Here is a 21,634-nt window from a genome sequence, read left to right as displayed (position 1 = left end):
CCTCACCTCTGACCTGTATGGAATGAGAAGCAAGAGGGATCAGGGAAAAGACTCCTTAGGGACAGCCATCCCAGTTCCTCTCAAACCACGGCACCAGTATGGTCAGAGGGGCCAGGTAACAGTGTTGTAGGTCATAACAGTGGGAGTTTAGACATGTACACATTTGATATATACATTTGAATAACAGAAAGAGAAGTGTGTGTGGGTGAGGAAGGATTTCCTTTGAAAGCTTACAAGAAATAAACTTGTATTTTTCCACAAATCGTTCCCAAACAGTATTTACTGGAGCAGCTTACTCTCTGTGCACCTGAGCTCTGACTTGTGCTCATACCCCAATACATTCCCACCTGTCTGGATGTTCCCCTATCTTCACTTCACTTTCCACAGTCCAGCGCTCTTTCCCTTCTTCCAAAATGGAGATGATATTCAGCTCAAGAAGAGATTTCCGTTTATAATGAAAAACAGAACATGATCTGCTTTGTTCTTCCAGAACACATTTCCAGCTCTTTGTTCAGCAAACAAGAAAGGACATTCAGTATATGTGGGTGTAGAAACATATTTCAAAACTTAGTCAACTACCTACCTAAATGCTTAATGGGTATTTTAGGTATGCAGAGATCTGGTTCTCTTGCAAGAACTACTAAACCAAAAGCACAAGGGTAAGACCACAGAATCAGATATTTTAAAAAATTCGCCATAAGGTTTCCTTTTTTTCCCCAACTTCATTGTCTCTGAGCCGTATCTTTAAAGATGTCCGTGAAATTTGACTTTACTAAGAATTTTCAAGGTTTAAAATTTTTTTTAATGTTTTTTATTTTTTAGAGAGACAGAGAGAGAGAGAGAGAAGGCATGGGCAGGGGAGGGGCAGAAAGAGAGAGAGGGAGACACAGAATCTGAAACAGGCTCTAGGCTCTGAGCTGGCAGCACAGAACTCGATGCAGGGCTCAAACCTGGGAACAGTGAGCTCATGACCTGAGCTGAAGTCAGACACTTAACTGAGTGAGCCATCCAGGTGCCCCAAGAATTTAAGGATTTTAAATCCTATTCCCGACTCCCAGATTTTTATTTAAATTCTAGTTAGTTAACATGTGTAATATTGGTTTCAGGAGCAGAATTTCGTAATTCATCACTTACGTATAACACCCAATGTTCCTTATCACCAGTTCCCTTAAACCTTAAGGGAGCAGAAAACCTTAAGGTTTTCTGACTGCTAATGTTCTGCAACTACCTAAATAAGCAGGAATGCAGAACTTCTGAAGAAAAGGGAAGTTAGAGTCCATTTGCTACATTATGAACCTTTCCATTCTCAATAAAAAGAGCTGCAATCATTCTCTTAAGAATAGGGATTTGAGGGGCGCCTGGGTGGCTCAGTCGGTTAAGCGTCCGACTTCAGCTCAGGTCACGATCTCATGGTCCATGAGTTCGAGCCCCACGTCGGGCCCTGGGCTGATGGCTCAGAGCCTGGAGCCTGCTTCGGATTCTGTGTCTCCCTCTCTCTCTGCCCCTCCCCCGTTCATGCTCTGTCTCTGCCTCAAAAATAAATAAACGTTAAAAAAAAAAAAAAAAATTAAAAAAAAAAAAAAAGAATAGGGATTTGAAACTCCTATGATCACATCAGGGGCTCTCAATAGAAAATGCAAAGACATAAAAAGTTAATTACCAACTTCTGGAGAGAAGTTATCCTCATCCAGGGAGACCAGGTTCCTGTAGTTCTCCAGCATCACGTCCCTGTACAAGGCCCTCTGAGCGGGGTCCAGGCACTCCCACTCCTCCTGAGAGAATTCTATGGCCACATCCCTGAATGTTAACCATCCCTGAAATAAAAACACATTTCACCAAGTAGACACAAAATTAGAGAAGCAGAGACGTGTAAAGACCGACTTGGCTGGAGTGAGTGCCCTTTGATCCGTGCAAGATAATTTTGAAGAGCTACAATTAACATAAAATTAGCCATTTTAAAGAACTATTTTGCCATTTTAAAGTACCACTTTGTGGCATTTAGTGAATTCACAGTGTTGCACAAACATCACCTGTCTAGATCAAAAACATTTTTATCATCCCCAAACGAAATCCTTTACCCATTAACAGCGCTTCCTATTCCCCAGTCCCTGGCAACCACTGATGCTTTTGTCTCTATGGATTTACCGATTTTGGGTCTTTTCATGTAAGTGGAATGATATCAAAAATGTGACTGTTTGCATCTGCCTTCTTTCATGTAGAATAATGTTTAGGGTTCATCCATAATATAGTATGTATCAGTGGTACATTTCCTTTCCTCTGTCTGTAGAGTATTCCATAGGACTGACCATATTCACTCAACTACTGATGGGCATTTGGTTGTTACCACATTTGGCTGATGTTAATAAGTTGCTATGAACTTTCAAGTGCAGTAAGTTTGGATATCTGTTTTCAATTCTTTGGGATATACACCTAGGAGTGGAATTACTGGGTCACATGGTTTAATACTTTGAGAATCGACCACACTCTTTTCCACAGCAGCTGCAATAGTTTAACAGCAATGTGCTGTGATTCTTATTTCTCCACATCTTTACCAACACTTATTTTTTGTTGTTGTTGTTTTACAACAGGCATCCTAGTGGGTGTGAAATGATAACTCATTTGGTTTTGACTTTGCATCTTACTAATGACTACTTTCATTGAACACCTCTTCTTGTGCTTGTTTCATTTGTATATCTTCTATGGAGAAACGTCTATTAAAGTACTTTGACTATTTCACAAATTGGGCTCTTTGAATTTTGGTTGTTGAGTTGTAGAAGTTCTTCATATATTTCTAGGTTCTGCGCCCTTACTAGATTTGTGATTTGCAATTATTTCCTCCCTTTTGGTAGACTGTTTCACTTATGTGATAATGTCCTTCAGCGCACAGACATGATTGTGATGATGACCTATTTATCTACTTAGTCATTTTCTCTTTTGCTTTTGGTATCATATATAAAAATCCACTGCCAACCCTAAGGTCATGAAGATTTACCTCTATGTTTTCATTTCGGGGCTTGAACTCACGGACCATGAGATCATGACCTGAGCTGAACTCGGACACTTAACCAACTGAGCCACCAGGCGCCCAGAGCTCCAGAATTTCTATTCCATCCCTTTATTATAATTTATATCTCTTTACTGATATTTTCTATTTGTTGAAACATTGTTCTCCTACCTCTTAGTTCTCTTCCACATTTCCCTTTAGCTGAGGATGTTCAAGACAGTTGATTTAAAATCTTTACTAAGTGGAATGCCTGTGACTCCTCAGAAAGACCATCGTTAACCTGGTAATCATGCTTAAGATGTACAATCTTAAAATATCCTTATATATCTGTAGTGAAGTTGGCCTGCTCAGAAACGGTGACCATGGCATTCTTCAAAACAGTAAGAGATTGTAAAGGACCCATGTATCTTCATTTAGAGAATGTTCCAATGAGGGTCTTTTTAAAAAAGCGGTTACCTCTATGTTCACTAACAAGAAAACAATTTGAAGACATGTAGTATGTAAATATTTCAATTTGCAGAATAAAATATCAGGATAAAACATTTACTGAAAAATATTTTCTAAATCACATTACAATATATAAATCCACTTTTACAAGATTTGCAATAAAGAGAACATCCGTTGCCAATGAAGACAATCAGTGATGGTGGAAGATATGACAGGGAAGGGGATATTTTACTACTGAGTTTCTAAACTGCATCACTGTATGGAATTGAAACCAAAAAAACATATACACTGGAGGGGTTTATACCAACAACAAAAAAAAACACTTAAAAATAATTTGCAAAATGAAATTGAGCAACATCCTCTCTGATGGCAGAAAGTTCTGCTCCTATGTCTGTCTAAATTATAAATATTTTTATCTAAAAGATCTGTGGCATAAGGGTTCCTAAAAGAACACCATGGTCTTTATGAGATCGATGTGCTATAAATAATTTAAAAAACATTTACTGTTAAACAAATTTGTTGAGTCTACAGTTTAAATCTATGTTAACAAAACAAAACACCCTCTCTATTCCTTATTCCTACTTTGAACTTCCCATTCTAGTCCAAAGTACTTATATTTTGGAGTCAGAAGCACACTGACTCCCTTGTTTAACATCAAAAGGCATTTGTAGAAACAAAGGAAATTTCCCCCATCAGTCTTATTTTCCAGGGTTTCTCAGGTACTTGTGCACATTAATACATCACTTACATATATAATCTCTTTAATTCTGGTTTATATGACCTGAAAGGGCATCTAGAAGGAGTCTCTGAAGAATCCTTACTACCCAAACTCATGGACACCACAGAGCCCACTCCCCATCTCCAGTCCTTGCCTGCACAGAAAGTCCTTTACAGCATGACCACCTAAAAGGGGCATCTTCCCAAGTTCCACGTCACTGGGTCACAGTGAGATGGAATCCGAATGGAGATGAGAGAAGGCCCTGGGTGTGAGTAACATTGTAGGCCGGATACCTCTGAGACAGAGAGTATTAACAAGTCCAAAATGTAACATTTTAGGAAAAAGAACAATCAACAAAATTATGACTTTTACCTGGAAAAGAGCCATTCCTCCTTTTTTCCCTCTTCTGGTCTTCTTTCTCAGGTAAGTTTATACTGTGTGACAAAAAGTATGTTGTTTAATGTTTAGAATCAACATAACCCCTTCCTCTACCACAATATACATTTGGTGAGAGTTGTAATGTAGGAGAAAGACAGTCCTTTGCTGCCCATTGCAACAGGAGGCATGCAGGGATAATAAAGTCCTATATAAATTCCAACAAGTGTATTTTTCACCCATTTCTTCAGGAAGCCCTCCCCTGCTCAAATACACTCCACTGCAACTACATTGTCCTCTGTCTGTCTGGCACTTGACCAAAAGGAATTGCCTCACTCAAGTTCTGGGCTCCTCCCAGCATACAATGACTGGTTGACACAGGGCATAAAAGCCTGTCCATTCCATTAATTTGGAACAACACTTAAGGGCCACCCCAGCTCCAGAATGCCCTGGTAACTACACTGAGTTTAGATCTTTGTCCTGATGGTGATGGGAAGCTGTAAGAGGGTTTAATGTCAAGAGATGACACAATCAAATTTTTAAGCTTTAGCTAGGATACACAGAGAGGGTGGGGCTGACAGAAGCAAGCCTCTGTCTCTGAGACTATGCTCCTGCCTCTTTCTTAGTGGTTTTCATTATTTTTGGAACTGGGTCACATTGAAACTCTAATGATAACTGCACACACTCTCCAAAAAAACTGCCAAACACACACCCAATTTTGAAAATCATTCCAAGCATCTTATTAGCTCAGGTTCAGAATTCTTGGTCTATTGTGTCATGTTAAAGGTGAGTAAAATGGGGGTCAGAGGGGGAAATACTTTATGAAGTTACCCTTAACAAGTCTGAGTTGGGTGAGCAGAACTGGGTATAAGTAAATTCTGAAATGGTGGCCTTGACATGTTTAAGTGGAGAGGGCCTGTCCCAATTCCAGATCATGACCTTTCATATTCCTGAACAAGAGAAGCTTCTCTTTCATGGGTGTAATCAAACCCAAGCATTTAATTCCTCTTTTCCAGAAAAACTATATGAAATTACAAATAGTTACAAGTCCTGGAAAACACGAAAAAGGGTCACCTGTGGGGATGAGGTCTGAGCAATCTCTGTATTATGAACAGATGGGCTCTGCTGGAACAAAGTTGCACATTAATCCAGACCACCTTTCAACATGTGTACAGAAAAGACAAAGGGGGGACGCCTGCGTGGCTCGGTCAATCAAGCGACCAACTTTGGCTCGGGTCACTATCTCGTGGATGATGACTTCGAGACTCGCGTTGGGCTCGGTGCTGACAGCTTAGAGCCTGGAACCTGCCTTGGATTCTGTCCTCCCTCTCTCTCTGCACCTCCCCCACCCACACTCTGTGTGTGTGTGTGTCTCTCTCTCTCGCAAAAATAAACATTTAAAAAATGTTTTTTTAAATAAAAAGAAAAAGAAAAGACAAAGGGGACTTGAGGGGAACATCTACCTAGTTGGAGACTTCAGCTCAGAACTAGGAAATTTAAAAGATCACTTAAGGGAAGAAGAGAACTGCTGAATATTAAATTAACTGGCTGAACTAGCTTTGAGTGTTAAAAGATTATCAACATCCTTAACGGATGTGTGATGAAATACTATAAAGTTATTTGCCAGACATCCAAGAATACTTCGAATATATGATAGAGTAGAAAGCATGTAAAACTCATGAACAATAAAATTGAGGTAGAATAATTCGAAATTAAAAAGCTATCCAATGGATTCTGAGATTAAAGGCAAAACAAGTGTGGGGATAACATCAAGTTTAGAAAAGAATGCCATGAGCCACAGAAAAAAGGGGGGACAGAAACAGTACTGTTAATAATGGCCCCTGTAAAAAGCACCATGTGGTTACAGAAAGTCTTCCCTCATTGACTGACTGAGCTAGGCCTCTGCCCTCTAGATGAGTAGGGGTTGCAAATGGCATTATCTTCCGATGCAATACTTAGAAAGGGCAGATGCCTCAAACACCAGGTGTCCCAACTCGCAATCTCTCCTGCATAACTGGAACAATTCACCAAATTTTAGATGAATGAGGTCATAGGGCCACAAATCAGTACGTCACGACGTAACATCCCATACCCAATCAATTCAGTACTCACCAGGGTTTGGGTCCCGTGCTTTGTCTGAGACCACCATGTGCTTTGTTCTCTGTGTAAGTCTCTCTGTGTCCTGGTTTCTCCTCAGTCTTTTTGTCCGTTTCCGTTTCCCTCCCTCGCTATTCCTCCTTCAACCGTGTGACCCCACTCTGCTGCAGCCTCTGTTTCAATCCCCGCCGTTCCTCCCACACTTTCCGACTCCGCAGATTTCTTCTGCGTCTTTCCCCGCCATCTCTGCCCCCACTCTGCCCTCCCTGCGGCGGCGCGAAGGGCCTGCATCCACCTCCCTAGTGACGACTGTGCCTGACGCGGTTGGGGGTGGGGGGTGGGGGCCGGGGGGAGACTCGGGAGTCAGAGAAAGGTTCTGAGCAGGAAAATGACCGGCAAGGTAAATGGGGTCTGTAAGGGCCAAAAGCAGAAAGGCTGGGCCCCAACGTGCCTCAGAGATTTTAACCGGAAACGAACGCAGACGCCCGTGACCCGCACCGACTGACTGGGCTCGGAACGTCTTATGGCCACGCCGCGAGAGGCGAAAGGGACGAACTCCCAGCGAGAACGACGAGTGGGTTCAAGGATTCTACCTTGCCAGGCGACCCCCGAAACCTGGCTGTGAGGAGGGGCCTGAGGAGCGCGAGCCCTGGAACCAACCAGCAAAACGGGAGACTCACTCACCCGAGCGCGCCCCTTCTCTGCTCGATCCGCTTCCGGGTTTGCGGGAAAGCGCTCTGGCGCGTGCGCGGCGGGGCGGGGCCGAGGCGGGTCGAGGGCGTGGCATGTGGGGCGGGGCCGAGGCGCGCTGGATCCCGCCCCGCAGGCCATCCTCCTCCGGGTTTCTGCCGGTGCGTCCTTCCTGCCCGGCGGGTTCGCGTCGTGCTTTTGGATTCCTTCCAATCCCCCTGGTGTCGTTTGGAGCCAGGCTGGGTACAACCTTAGGGGAAGGGTGGGCCGCTTCTGTTGGGAGTGACTGTGTTTGACAAGTTGAGCCCGGTGCGCAGGGAAACATTTGTAACGAGTGGTGGAGACGCACGCCAGCGAGGGAGGCGGAACAGTGCGGGGACCTAGGATCGGGGATCCTCGTGGGGCGAATGAGACCCACCTGACAACTCGTTGTTTAATGTACCAAAATCCGGGGTGGTCAGTGTGGGTGTTGGACGCTAGAATGAGACATGCAAAACTCTTCTGTGAGGGCGAGCCTCAGTGGCTCAGTAGGTTAAGCCTCTACTTAGCTCAGGTCATGATCCCCGGGTTGTGGGGTCAAGCCCACCATTGGACTCTGTGCTGACATCTCAGGGTCTGGAGCCTACCTCGGATCTGTATCTCCCTCTCTCTCTCTCTGCCCCTACCCTGCTCGCACTGTGTCTCACTCTCTCTCTAAAATAAAATAAACATTAAAAAAAAAAAAAAAACCACCACAACTGATCTGTGGGGAATGTGCAGCTTGGTATTAACTGAGCTTTTCACTGAATTGTCACTTCTGCTCTCCATTCGCTGAACTGCGTTCCCTGGCGTTCCCCTCCAGGCCCTGGGCTGTGGGGGCGGAGGGCTGGCACGGTACTTTAAAAGAACAAACATTTCTGCCTCTATGGGTGTGCATTAGTTTCTCTCTCTCTTTAAATTTGATATTCGAATCCACGCCTCTCGAGATGAATTATAAATCCAAACGCCTTTGAGAGCTACCATATGACACCTATATTTTGCTTAAGCCATTAATTACTAAATATCACTGCAATTCCAATTTTAAGGATCCTTGTTCTCAGTTATTTTGGACAACTATTTTTCACTTGAAAATTAAAATTTTAAAAAACGTTTATTTATATTGAGAGCAAGGGAGAGAACGCAAGCAAGGGAGAGGCAGACAGAGAGAGGATCCCAACCAGGCTCTGGGCAGAGCCCCTGCCCCTACTGGGGCTGGATCTCACAAACTCTGAGATCCTGACATGAGCCACAACCCAGAGTTCGAGGTTTAACCAACTGAGCCACACAGGTGCCCCCAAAATTCAATATTTTAACTGATCTTTTTGTTTTCTGTTTCTGAATGCTTGGTACCAAGGGCAGATAACGTAGCTTCTAAAAGGTGTACTCTTTCAGAGATATTTAACTTTTCCTAGTAGTGACGAAATACTGGTTTTGAAATAATTCCAGAGACATGTGACAAGGATATCTATTCTATATGTGAATAATACAAGCAAATTGTAAAACTAGGTTTTCACATTTTCAGTAGTATCATATCCACTCTTAATAATGTCTAATAGGAAATATGGAAGTTAATAGCTCCTCTTCTGTTTCCTGTGGAAATTCTGAAGGAGGTGATGGCTGGATTTGCTTTTCGCATCCTATTATGTGACTGCCCCCTCCAGTGCTTAAATCTCTGCAAGGAGTGAATGAACAAATGACTACATATTGTTTAACAGTTTACAATAGTTTATAGGTATCTTGTCATTTTAGAGGGTTGTGTATTCCTTCTGCAGCGTGCAGAGATGACCCTGGACACAATAAGGTCAGGGCTCCAGAGAACAAAAGGGCTGATTGTTAAAAAACCATGGGGTGATTAGGACAGAGGGGTTCAGCACCCACCAACAGGGATTTTCAGAAAGAGCCAAATGAAATGAAAAGGTGGAAGAGAGAGCTTAAAACGATACAAAGGTGCTTATCAAGACAAGCATGCCTTGGGTAACCCTCACCTCCAGGGAAATTCTGAAGATGTTGTTCCTGTGAATGTGCTGGACCGCTGCTTATATCTTAAGAGCTTGAACACTATGGAGATGCTGGCCTAGATCATGAATCCTAAATGGCCGACAGGAAGGAAGTTAAAAGTAAGGCAAATGGTGATTGTGTGATCTTGTTATTCAGCACCCCCAGTCAAACTTCTTTGTGATGTTTCCACTGTTCATTCTCAGTCACAAGAAGAGAGAAAGTGGTATTTACCCCCACAGTTAGGATCCAGCCGCTGATTGTTAGAGAGGCGCGCAGAGCTTTTATTTTAAGTTCTAACATCTTGGAGTTTCTGGGACCATCATGATGTTCTGGAAGACACTCAAGAAGCAGGTGGAACCAATAGACACCACTGGCAACTCTGAACATACAAAACAATATGCATCAAAACTCATTGAGGACGTTTTTCAACCCAAATCTGTTGCTGAGGGACTTCTTTAAAGATGATGAACCAGGAGCACCTGGGTGGCTCAGTTGGTTGGGTGTCCGACTTCACCTCAGGTCATGATCTCCCACTCCGTGAGTTCGAGCCCCGCATCGGGCTCTGCTGACAGCTCAGAGCCTGGAGCCTTCTTTGGATTCTGTGTCTCCCTCTCTTTCTGCCCCTCCCCTGCTCATGCTCTGTCCCTCTCTGTCTCAAAAAAAAAAATAAAAACATTTAAAAAATTTTTTTAAAAAGACAATTAACCAGAGGTTGGGCACAGTCAGGTGCTTGAAAAGCAGGTCTTAGGAAGGAATTTGACCATTTTTAATTATTTTTTACCATATAGACTTCTCTTTTGACCTTTACCCCGCTGTAGGATGTGAAGAATAAGACCATTTATTATCATTTTGATTGGAATTCTCATTTCCCAAATACCAAGCATTAATAATGATGTTATCCCTACTACAGTTTTTGCTGGTTAAGTTGTCTTATGCACTTTGACATACTTCTGAATTTTTAACGTCACTGATGTAATAGTCTGTTCATAAATAAACATATCATAAAAATAACAATACTCATTTTGGTGTTCTTTTCTTTACAGTTTTTGTGGCTATTCTTATTTGTTCTTTATTCTGTAAGATCTTTGCAGTAACATTGCTAGTTCAAAAAACTAACTGAGGGTATCTATGTCAGGATTGAATTAAACTCATAAATTAGATGAAGAAGAACTCATCTTTTTATAATATTGAGTTTTTCTACCCAAGAACATGATGTAAATTTACATTCATTTATTTCTACTTTCATATATTACAGGAATGTTTTATTGGTTCCCCCATATAGGTTTTACACATTTTTGTTAGATTCATTCCTAGTTAATTTCATATTTTAAAGCTATTTATTTATTTAGAGAGAGTGCAAAGGCAGGGGAGAGGGGCAGACAGAGAAAGAGAGAGAATTCCAAGAGGGTCCATGTTCAGCAAGGCGGATCCCACAACCCTGGGATCACTACCTGAGCTGAAATCAAGAGTCAGGCGCTCAACTGACTGAGCCGCCCACGTGTCCCTATTTCATTTTATGTTACATTTTTTCATTAAACGTTTATTTATTTATTTTTGAGAGAGTGCACACAAGTGGGGGAGGGGCAGAGAGAGAGAGGGAGACACAGAATCCAAAGCAGGCTCCGGGCTCTGAGCTGTCAGCACAGAGCCTCCCTCGGGGCTTGAACCCAGGAATCTTGAGACCACGACCTGAGCTGAAGTCGGATGCTCAACCAACTGAGCTACCCATGCGACCCCATTTTACATTACACTTTTGTAATTGCAGGCCCTGCTACTATAACTTGTAAATGATTATTTGTCATACATAGGCCATTGTACAAAAATATCCTATGTACAGGTGCGCCTGGGTGGCTCAGGTGGTGGAGCTTGCAACTCTTGATCACAGAATCGTGAGATTAAGCCCCATGTTGGGTGTAGAGATTACTTAAAAATAAAATCTTCAAAAAAATAGCCTATGTACAAAAAGGCTATTGTTTTTGCATATCAGTATTATATCCTATTATCTTACTGAATTATTTCTCATAGTGAATTTTCTATTGTGTTTCTAGAGGTATGCTTGTATCATCTGCAAACATAGTTCTACATCTTTGTTTCTAATTCCTCTGCCATTTTAAATTGCCCTGGCTAAAATTATGGAAAGAGCCTAAATGTCCATCAACTGATGAATGGATATGGAAGATGTGGTTTATATATACAATGGAATACTACTTGGCAATGAGAAAGAATGAAATCCTGTCATTTGGAGCAACGTGGATGGAACTGGAAGATATTATGTTGAGTGAAATAAGTCAGTCAGAGAAAGACAGATATCGTATGTTTTCACTCATGTGTGGATCTTGAGAGACTTAACAGAAGACCATGGGGGAAGAGAAGGGGAAAAATAATAGATACAAACAGAGGGGGAGGGAAGCAAACCATAAAAGACTCTTAAATACAGAGAACAAACTGAGGGGATGGGGGGAGGGGAAAATGGGTGATGGGCATTGAGTAGGGCATTTGCTGGGATGAGCACTGGGTGTTATATGTAAGCAATGAACCAGGGGAATCTACCCCAAAACCCAAGAGCACACTTTACACACTGTATGTTAGCCAAATTTGACAATAAACTATATTTAAAAATAATAATAATAAATAATAAAAATATAAATACACACATACATCAATTGCCCTAGCTAAACCTCTAATATAATGATAAATGAATACAATGGGTGATCATGTACTTTTTTTACTGTGGTTTTTCTGGCCTTAGTGGACTATCTTTAGGGCTTCCCTAAGAGCAAGAACAGGACTTCGTTTTATCAAGTTGGAAAGATCCTAAAGAAATTCCTAATTTTGAGTATTTTGATTCCACATTCTTCCATGTTGAATTCTTCCAAATAATATTTTTGTAACTATGAGTAAGTTTCTTGATTTATCTTCACAAATATGATGAACTTATATTAATGAATTTCCTAATAGTGAATCATTCTTGAATTCCAGACATAAATTTCACTTGGTCATCATATTTTTAGATTATTTTCAGGGGTTTTGCCTATATTTATTTTACATGGTACCATATCTAAGCAGATGTGAGATCTTTCTGTGGCAGTCTTTTTGGTACCAACTTTAGGATGTTTTAGTATCAGAATTTTATTTGACATAAAAAGATAATTTGGAAATTTTATTTCTTCTCTGATGCTCTTGAATTGAGTAAGTAGCATTAGCTTATCTGCTATTTAAAAGAATGGTAGAATCTGGGTGCTTTTATTTGTGAGGGACTCTGATAAATGTCTTCCTTTTCTCTATGAATATTAGTCTGTTTGGACTCCTTATCTTACTGAAATCAATTTTGATAAAATGTATTGTCCTAGAGGGGCGCCTGGGTGGCTGAGTCCATTTAGCGACCCACTTCAGCTCAGGTCATGATCTCATGATTTGTGGGCTCGAGCCCCATGTCAGGCTCTGTGTTGACAACTCAGAGCCTGGAGCCTACTTTGGATTCTGTGTCTCCCTCTCTCTCTCTCTCTGCCTGCTCCCTGCTCACACACACACTGTTTCTCTCTCAAAAATAAATAAGCATTAAAAAAATTTTTTTTAAATGTATAGTCCTAAAAAATGTCCATTTTTATATAGGCTTTCTAGTTAATTTGTTTTGAGTTGGGGAAGTGGGACAAATATTTTTAAATCTCATGTATTGACATCATGTTCTTTATTTGCATTTATTGAAGATTTAAAATGTACTGCAGATATTGAAGAATTTTTAAATAGAAAAATCCTTCTTGAGTCATTTGTAGGATTCTTTCTCTCTGCCCATAAGTTTTAAATGGTGGTGGTACTTGGGTGTGAGGAGTAACAAAGAATTAGACTGGGGTAAAAGAAATTCTCAGGGAAGCACAAAATCCAATGAAGCACGTGTGCTTCTCGGCTGGTCTTTCATGGCTCAGACCTCAGCATTTCCTCCTTCCATGGGACACCCTGTCTGCTTGCAGGAATAATGGAAAAGGAAGAGTCGCTCTCAAACACTCCAACGATCCCTTTGGCTATGCTCACTAGAAACTTCTAATAGATCCTGGTAATTAAAGACTTTTTCAGAACCGTTCTCAGTTCCCCAAGTGTTAAATTATCATTGTCACTACAGCTGACATGATGACGGCAATTCTTTGGGGAGGTGAGGTCTCAGAATCACTAACCTGTATCTCAGGGTTTGGCTTCCTCCCTCCCACACATGCTTTGCCTGCTACTTTAAACTCAGCCTCCAGTCCTGGCAGCAGGAAGGAGTCTGCGAGAATCTTCTAGTTTAGTGTGAGACCACAGTCTCTACGGTTGGGAGATGCAGCAGGAATCTGCTGAGCATAGGTGAGCATATCTGGGAAAAGAATCTTCCGGCACAGGCTGAGCTTGTGAGAGAGACTGCTCAATCAGTGCATGACTGCTGCTAACATAATTTAACAAAATCCTCATTGACGGGGTTCTTCGTGTTTGATCCAAGTGCGCTCAGAGTCTGAATTTTAAGATACTTCAAGATTATAATTTCAGGGGGCGCCTGGGTGGCTCAGTCAAGCTTCCAACTCTCGATCCCAGCTCAGGTCTTGATCTCAGGGTCATGAGTTCAAGCCCCGCACTGGGCATGAACAGTCTACTTAAAAAAAAAAAAAAAAAAAGATTATACTTTAGGAACTTATCTGCTATTCAATCCCATGAGCAAGAGTCAGAGATATTTTCAGGAGCAATATTGTGAGCCCTGTGAAGGCATGTGCATGTGATAATGAATATGATGGAACCAATTGAAATACCTGATTCTCAGCAGAAACAGTGTGACTGAATGGGAAGTGCTGAAAATTATTCTTCTATAACTTGAGTTTTGTGTGCTTAATGGAGACAGTAAGTGTGCCTCTCCTGAAAATCTCTGTGGACTATTGATCTGCAAGACAATTTTCTTTCCTGAAATTAGGAAAGATACTTTAAGAAAAAGCTAATGTCACCACAGAGGGATTTAAAGAGCAAAAAATTAAGGACTTTGTTTTATATTTTAATATTTAAATAATAAATTTATTTAAAAATATCTCCTCAAGAAAAAAAGACAATTTTAAGCTATATTTCTTCTGGTTTAAAATCACTTCAACAGTATTTCCAATCCACTAACTCACCTCTCTTGCTTTTCAAGATCCCAAGAGTTGAAGTCTTCAAATTCCATTTTGCATGTTTGTATTGTATTTTAATAGCTTTTCCAAATCAAATATTGGCTCCAGATTCCGTTTGTTCTAAAATAGCAAACATACAGTGATAGATCTTTAAATAGGATTAATTTATTTTCTGCCCTAATATGCTTTATCACTATGTGATGTTTCATGTCCCATATGTTAGCACACAGTGCAGTTCTGCCCAATAATTTCTGTTACGGACGCCATTGTCCTTTTGGTCCAGGCAAAAAATGAAATGAGTTCAGCTGCCATCCTAACAGTTGTCTACATTAAATAAATCAGACTGGCTCAATAAAATTACTCAGTGCATGTATAATTTATTAAGACCTTTGAATCTTCACTCCATAGTTATATTAGTTATGAATACTTAAACAAAAGTGGAAAATGATCAAACCAGATTTAGTAAGTAAAATAAATTTAAAATATGACAAGGTGTTTGTGTGTGTGTGTATGTGTGTGCGTGTATCCATAATGAGGTTCCTGGCATAGTATAGTACCGTAGCAAACATTCATGTCACTGCCACTAGGCAACCAAGGTTCAAATCGTGATTCCTCTGCTATTTACATGAGTCACTTAACTTCCCATGGTTAAATTCTCCTCGTCTATAGAATGAGAGTAATGTTAGTTCCTAACTCATAGGGTTGTGAATATTATATAAGTTGCAATAGGGAAAGCAGTAATAACAGTGACCCACACATTGTAAGTGCTATAAAAAGACACACATGTAACTTTGGACATCTCTTAACAAAAGACAATAGAGTTTAGATGTTCACTTTCAGGGAAAGGGAGAGGTAAGTGAAGATTTTATTTTCCATGAAAGTGTAGCCCAAAACTCATTATTTTCATGCAGAATCCTCTACGTGTGAGTTCTGGACAATGACAGAATGGCCTCGGTGGATTTGAATATAGTAGTGATCTTCCTATTCCACATAGTCATTGGAATCCTGGGCAGTTTCTCACTCTTCTATCATTAGATGTCCCTTTGCTTCAGGGGATGCAAGCCGAGATCCACAAAGTTGGTTCTCAGTCACCTGAGTATACCCAGCTCCTTGCCCATTCTCTCTAGAGGAATCCCAGAGACGATGGCAGCGCTAGGGCTGAAACATTTCACCATTTGTTATGGATGCTACGTTCTTTTATATGTTCACGGAGTGGCCAGAGGTATGTCCCTTTGTTCCACCTGCCCTTGAGTGTCTTCCAGGCCATCACGATCAGCCCTGGGAACTCCAGGTGGGCAGAGCTTAAAGTGAAAGCTCCAAAGTACATTGGCCCCTCAAGTATCCTGTGCAGGGTGTTCCACATGCTAGCAAATAAGTTTTTTCCCATTTATATGACTGTAAATGGAACAACAAAACTATTACCAAAAAAGTGTTTGGGATATTGTTGTGCTTCACAGTGTAGAGACAAGATCACAGGCTCATTATAGGCAGCAATGACATCTTTCCTTGACATTTTGTGTTTGGGACACATGACGTTGGCCAGCAGCTCCATAGTTTTTCTCTTTCACAGTCACACGCAGATGGTCCAATGCATCCATAGGAACAATCTCTCCCCCAGACCTCCCCTGAGACCAGAGCCACCCAAAGCATCCTTGTTTTGGTGACCACCATTGTATTGTTTAATGCCATTTCTTCCATTATTTATGTTTACTTGCCTCTCTTTGATAATTCTAGTTGGTGGCTGGTGAATGTCGCTGTACTAATCCTTGCATGTTTTCCAAGTATTAGCTCTTTTGTTCTCATGAACCATGACCCCAGCATATTCAGGCTGTATTGTGTCTCCTGTGGAAGAAATACATAATTCCCTCATCTCATCAGGGATATATGAATTGTCTTCCACCTGTTCAGTCAGGGATGCACTGAAACCTCAAAGAATGTGAAGAACAATAATGAACCAGTTTCACTGCAGGGAGAGGGGTGAACTAGACACACGGACACCAGCCTAATAGGAAATAGTAAAGAGCATGGTACATGAAATCATCTGTAATTAATATGTGTGTAGTTATATAGTTTCTATTTTTATTAATGGTAACAGTGGAGAAGTTAAGATTCTACAAAACAGTCCTGAAATAATGTGAACATACTGGATAGATCTTTGAATGTGTAAATTTCAAACTGAGATATTAAAATTTCCCAAGATGTACCTGAGATTGCAATTGTGAATCCTGATTTGTGATACAAACGGCCTGGAGTGAAGGCGGAGGGAAAACCAGGTTTACTTACTGCTGGCTTTGGAGGCTATGTCGTGAAATATTGTGCTTTATATCCTAAGAGAAACTGGGGACATTTGAAATATGGTAATGCTCATGGAGCAAGATGAGTGCATGAAAATGTTTTCTGCTCAACATTTGAAGAGTAAACTGTGGGGGACAAAAAGGAACATAGGAAGAGGTGTCAGGTGAATTTTAGAAAGGGTGCAGGTGAGAGGCAGTCAGTAAACATTGGGTATGTGGGAAAAGACTGAACATACTTTTGAGATGTTTAGAAGGCAGACTGTTCTGTGTTAAATCTTGATGGTAGCTGGCATGGTTGGGGAGAAAGAGATTTCAAGATGGACTTCTGCTTTTCAAACTTGAGGATACAAGAGAGAGGATCTTGAAAAGCAAGAGAGGTGAGTTAGTGAAGTGGAAATACTGTTGAAATGATTTTAAACCAGAAGAAATATAGCTTAAAATTGTCTTTTTTTCTTGATGAGATATTTTTAAATAAATTTATTATTTAAATATTAAAATATAAAAACAAAGTTCTATCCTGAATCCCACACTCATAACTCCCAGGTTATGGAGGGCCCTTTCATCAAGCTTGGTGCAGGAGATGAGTAGTAATTTGAAGCTGGAGTACACGATGTAGTTTGTTTCAAAAGGAGTAGTATCGCTTTTGAAATCACCACCAAGGCAATATGGACACCATTGAAAGAAAAGGTACAGTTTGCTTCTGACTTCGTGGCTCTTATTAGGGTATGTGCTCAAGGGAAAGGCTAGTATCAGTTCAAGGTCCCTACAGACCACCTGGCCACACAGAATGGATCCTGAGGCACCAGTATTAGCTAAACTCTCAACACTCACTCTATGTACCTGCAGGTTTCTTTTTTGGGAGGGAATTTCAAGATTACAACCTTATTCTGCAATTCAAAGCATTCCTATCATTTTTTTCACATGGGTGACTTGTGGTAAGGTGTACCTTTAGAGGAATTGATCTATTTCACCTAAATTTTCAAGTATATCTGTGTAGAGTTTTGTATTAATCCCTTACTACCCTTTTGATGTCTCCAGGTTCTGGAGTAATATTCCCTTTTTAATTTGTTAGGAGGAATTTGTGTTTTCTCTTATATTATTTGGTAGTTAGGCTAGTGAATCATGAACATTATTTTTTTCAGTGAACCATCTCTTTGCTTTATTATCTCTACTGTTTTCCTGTGTTCAGTTTTACTTATTTTTGCTCTTGCCTTTATTATTTCCTTCTTTCTGCTTCGGTTGTGTTTCTTTTTTTTCCTTCTGATTTCTTACTGCAACTTAGATTATTCTTGGATATTTTCCCTCTTTTCTAGTACATTGAGTCCTATCAGTTTCCTTCTCAGTACTGCTTTAGTTGAACCTCACAAAAATGGCAGGTTGTATTTTCATTTTCTTTCAGCCTGTATATTTCACTTGAGTCTTCCACTTTGAACTGTGGGGTATTTGAAAGTATTTTGTTTAGTTTCCAAATGTTTGGAGATTTTCCAGTTAATTTTTTTGTTTTGTTTTCTTTTTGGATTTGGATTCCATTGTGGGCAGTGAACACCCTCTAGGATTCTATTCTTTTGACTTTGCTGAAGGGTGCCTTAGGACCCAGCAGAAGAACTGTCTTGATATATGTTCTTGAGGGGGAAAAATGTGTAATCTCCTGTGTTTGGGTGGTGTTATAAAAATGTTGATGAGATCATGTGACTTGATGGTGTTGTAGTGTTCACCAGTGTCCTGCTGACTTTCTGTCATTATTCTATCAATTATTGAGACAAGTCTCGAGCTGTAATTGTCAATTTGTCTGTTTCTCCTTTCAGTTCTATCATTTGATGGTTAACATATTTTGCAGCTATTCTTTGGTGGATATACACTCAGCATTGCAAAGTCACCTTGTTTGACCCGTCAATCATGTAATTTCCCCCTCTATCCTCAGTAATTTTGTTTTCTCTGAAATTTGTTCTATCTGGTATTAATATAGACATTCCTGCTTTCTTTTGATTGAGGTTTACATGGTATAAGTTATACTATTCTGTAGACATTGGGGCTCAGATAACTCTTTCATGTATGAAGCTGTACTGTGCATTGTGGGATATTTAGCAGCATCGCCGGCCTGTACCCACTAGATAGTAGTGGAACCGCGGCAATGATGACATTAAAAATGTCCCCAGAACTTTGCAAATGCTCCCGAGGTGGGGGATGGTTATCCCCCCTGTATATCAATTCCACCAATATAGAGATCAGGAAAGCAAAAGATACTACCATGCCACTTTGTTCTCAGCTGCATTTAACACAGTATTCCAAGAAAGACCTGATGTCAGAAGTGAATGACCTGATTTGCAAGTAGGATTTAAGGACGTAACTGTGTCTCATCTCTAGCGGGTAAAACTTACCATTAATAAATCCTTTGAGGTCAAGCACAAGTTAAAATTCAAAATCATGGCAAAGTCTACATGAAAGACATGGCCCTAATTAATGCCCTATGAAGTTACCTGCCGTTGACTGCAGTAGGTCCTGTGGGATTGCTTCTCTTGGACAGCATGGCTTAGTGAACGGAAAGCACAGGCGTGGCTCTATTAGAGGGGCCCGAGAGGCTCAATGACCCTGAAATAAATACGAAGAGCATGGCATGTCTAGCTAAATATGGTGGGCGTAGCTAATAGATGTAGCTGTTTGGTATCACATAAAGTGCTATTTAAAAATACTGTGCTGTCCACGATGCGCCAAGTTTGCACCAGAAGGAAACTGTGATCATGCAGTAATGTTTGGTGATGTACATTATGATGGCAAGGAGGTCACTGGGGAAAACGGCTGGTTGTGCAAGGAAGACAGGGTTTCTGACACTTTAGCAGATGTAACTACATGAAGTCAAGAACGGTGAAACACAAAGGACTGGAAAGCTATTCTCAGGGGAAAAGTAAGAACCTAAGAAAAGATCCTTCCTCATTCCTGCCCCTCCCTGTTTGCTGTGGACCAGAGACTGCTGGGTCCCTCCTTTCCTTTTCTTTTCCGAATGGGAGGGTTTATTGAGTTTTTTTCTGTTGCACCATAATGTGTTAGGAGTGAGGACTCCACGTCAGGCTCTCAACCAAGAGGAATCTCACGAGACTGTTGCAAGACCCTCCCATGTGACTGTAGTCATGTTTGGGTAGAAATTTTTTCTTTCGGGACAAACCTAAGTGTATTTTGTGTGAAATACAAAGAAGGGATAAATGATTTCTGATAGAAGTTGTACTATCGTACATTGTAATATTTCCAATTAATTATCACCCTCTTGTGAGATTATATGTCTCTGCTCTTTGATATCAAGTTTGGCCACTTGACTTACACAACCCTTCTTCTTTTTGAGGGGACTACACGTCCTTCCCAATTTATAGCCACCTTGACTAATGCAGTGTGAGTAGAATGGCATATTTTAAGTGTAAACAGAAGCTTTCAAAGCTTTGTTTGCTCCTTCTCTCTCTCTCTGGCGCAAGAATAGTTATAACCACATAGACTGAAGTTCTATCCTGAATCCCAGACTCAAATGACAGAACCAAGCAAGAGGTGACTAATGATAGAAGTGATATGAGGAAGAAATAAATGTTTGTTCTGATGAACCCAAGAGAATTCAGGGATATTTGTTACCATACAAAACCCTTCTAGAAAGCTGACTGGTACTTTGTGACCTTTTCTTTTCTCCTTACCCATCTTAACTACCCAAAGTCATTGTCTCCAGTCATTGTACCACCTTTGAAATCATGTTTTCACTTACTCCCTCCCTATATTACTACCCTCATATCTGCCATGTTATATTCTCTACTTCCATTAAAATATCCATTTATTTTTAATTTTATTGTTTTAATTTTGTAACTTTATTTCATGAGAGAGCTCATGCACACGTGGGGTAGGGGCAGAGACAGAGAGAGGGAGAGAGAAATTTAAGGGAGCTCCACGCTCTGTTCAACTGACTCTGCCACCCAGGTACCCCCATTTATTTTAATGCATCTAGAAATATATTGCCCTTTACAATCCACCTACCATCAGTGGACTATGTGTTCTCAGTCACAACATTTTCAGCTGGTTTATCACAATCAAATATTTATAAATAACCTCATGAACCTTGCCGTCTTCACTGTCCTGCTTCACCTAAGTAAGCCTCAGAACTGCATGAGCTCACTTAGGAGGAGGTTCACACTCCTTGGCAAACACCCAAAGGAAACACGCAAACAAAAAGGAAGAGTCCTTGGCTTAGGTGTTCTGTGGCTAGCCCTTTTCCAAGGACGTGGTCTTCAGTTTCTCCCGCTGTGGTGGCAAATTATGAATGTTCTGCTTTCATTTTCATTCACTTCAGGCTACATTCTCATTTCTTTCTCTACGTCTTCTTTGTCCCAGGGTTAGTCACAAGGGGGTCATTATTTTCCAAGTATTTGTGGATTTTCCAGAGGCTTTTCTATTAGTGATTTCTATCATAATTCCATGGTGGTCGTACACATATTTTGTGTGATGTGAATTCTTTTAAAATTTAGCGAGACTAGTTTGATGGCCCAGAATATGGTTTCTCTTGGTAAAGTACTGTGTGCACTTTTAAAGATTGTGTTTAATTCCCTGGTTAGGTGGAGCGTTCTTATGAATGAAAAAAATCAGTATTTCTCCTGTGTAGGGAGAAAAGTCTGTTTTTTCCCCTACTGTGTGCTTCTATCCTGTCTCCCTCACTACTCACACGGAAGACTTCACTTCTGACACTTCTGGTCACAAATACATGGAGGGTTTCCCCCACCCACAAGCAGTCTCCGACACCAGCTGGCTTCCTACCATTCACCTCAACTGTGACACCCTCTCCCTGGATGCCCCTCCACACACTCCAGCCGCCCCGCAAGTCCAGGCTGATGCACGTGCTTCTGCAAAC

At 40.8% G+C, this 21,634-nt stretch overlaps 1 protein-coding gene across 1 annotated transcript in view; it reads right to left on the bottom strand.

The window, feature by feature from the left end:
- The window catches only part of LOC122208855, a 58,901-nt gene that overhangs the window by 9,103 nt on the left and 28,164 nt on the right, over positions 1 to 21,634 (bottom strand). The window contains 3 exon segments of the mRNA XM_042920311.1: positions 1,661 to 1,814; positions 4,542 to 4,596; positions 7,093 to 7,807. Coding sequence (XP_042776245.1) covers positions 1,661 to 1,814; positions 4,542 to 4,596; positions 7,093 to 7,807 — 924 coding nt within the window.

The sequence above is a fragment of the Panthera leo genome, chromosome E2 (assembly GCF_018350215.1).
Source record: "Panthera leo isolate Ple1 chromosome E2, P.leo_Ple1_pat1.1, whole genome shotgun sequence".
In the NCBI taxonomy this organism is placed as follows: Eukaryota; Metazoa; Chordata; class Mammalia; order Carnivora; family Felidae; genus Panthera; species Panthera leo.
Note: the sequence above shows the minus strand (reverse complement) of the source record. Positions and strands in the feature narration are given on the sequence as shown.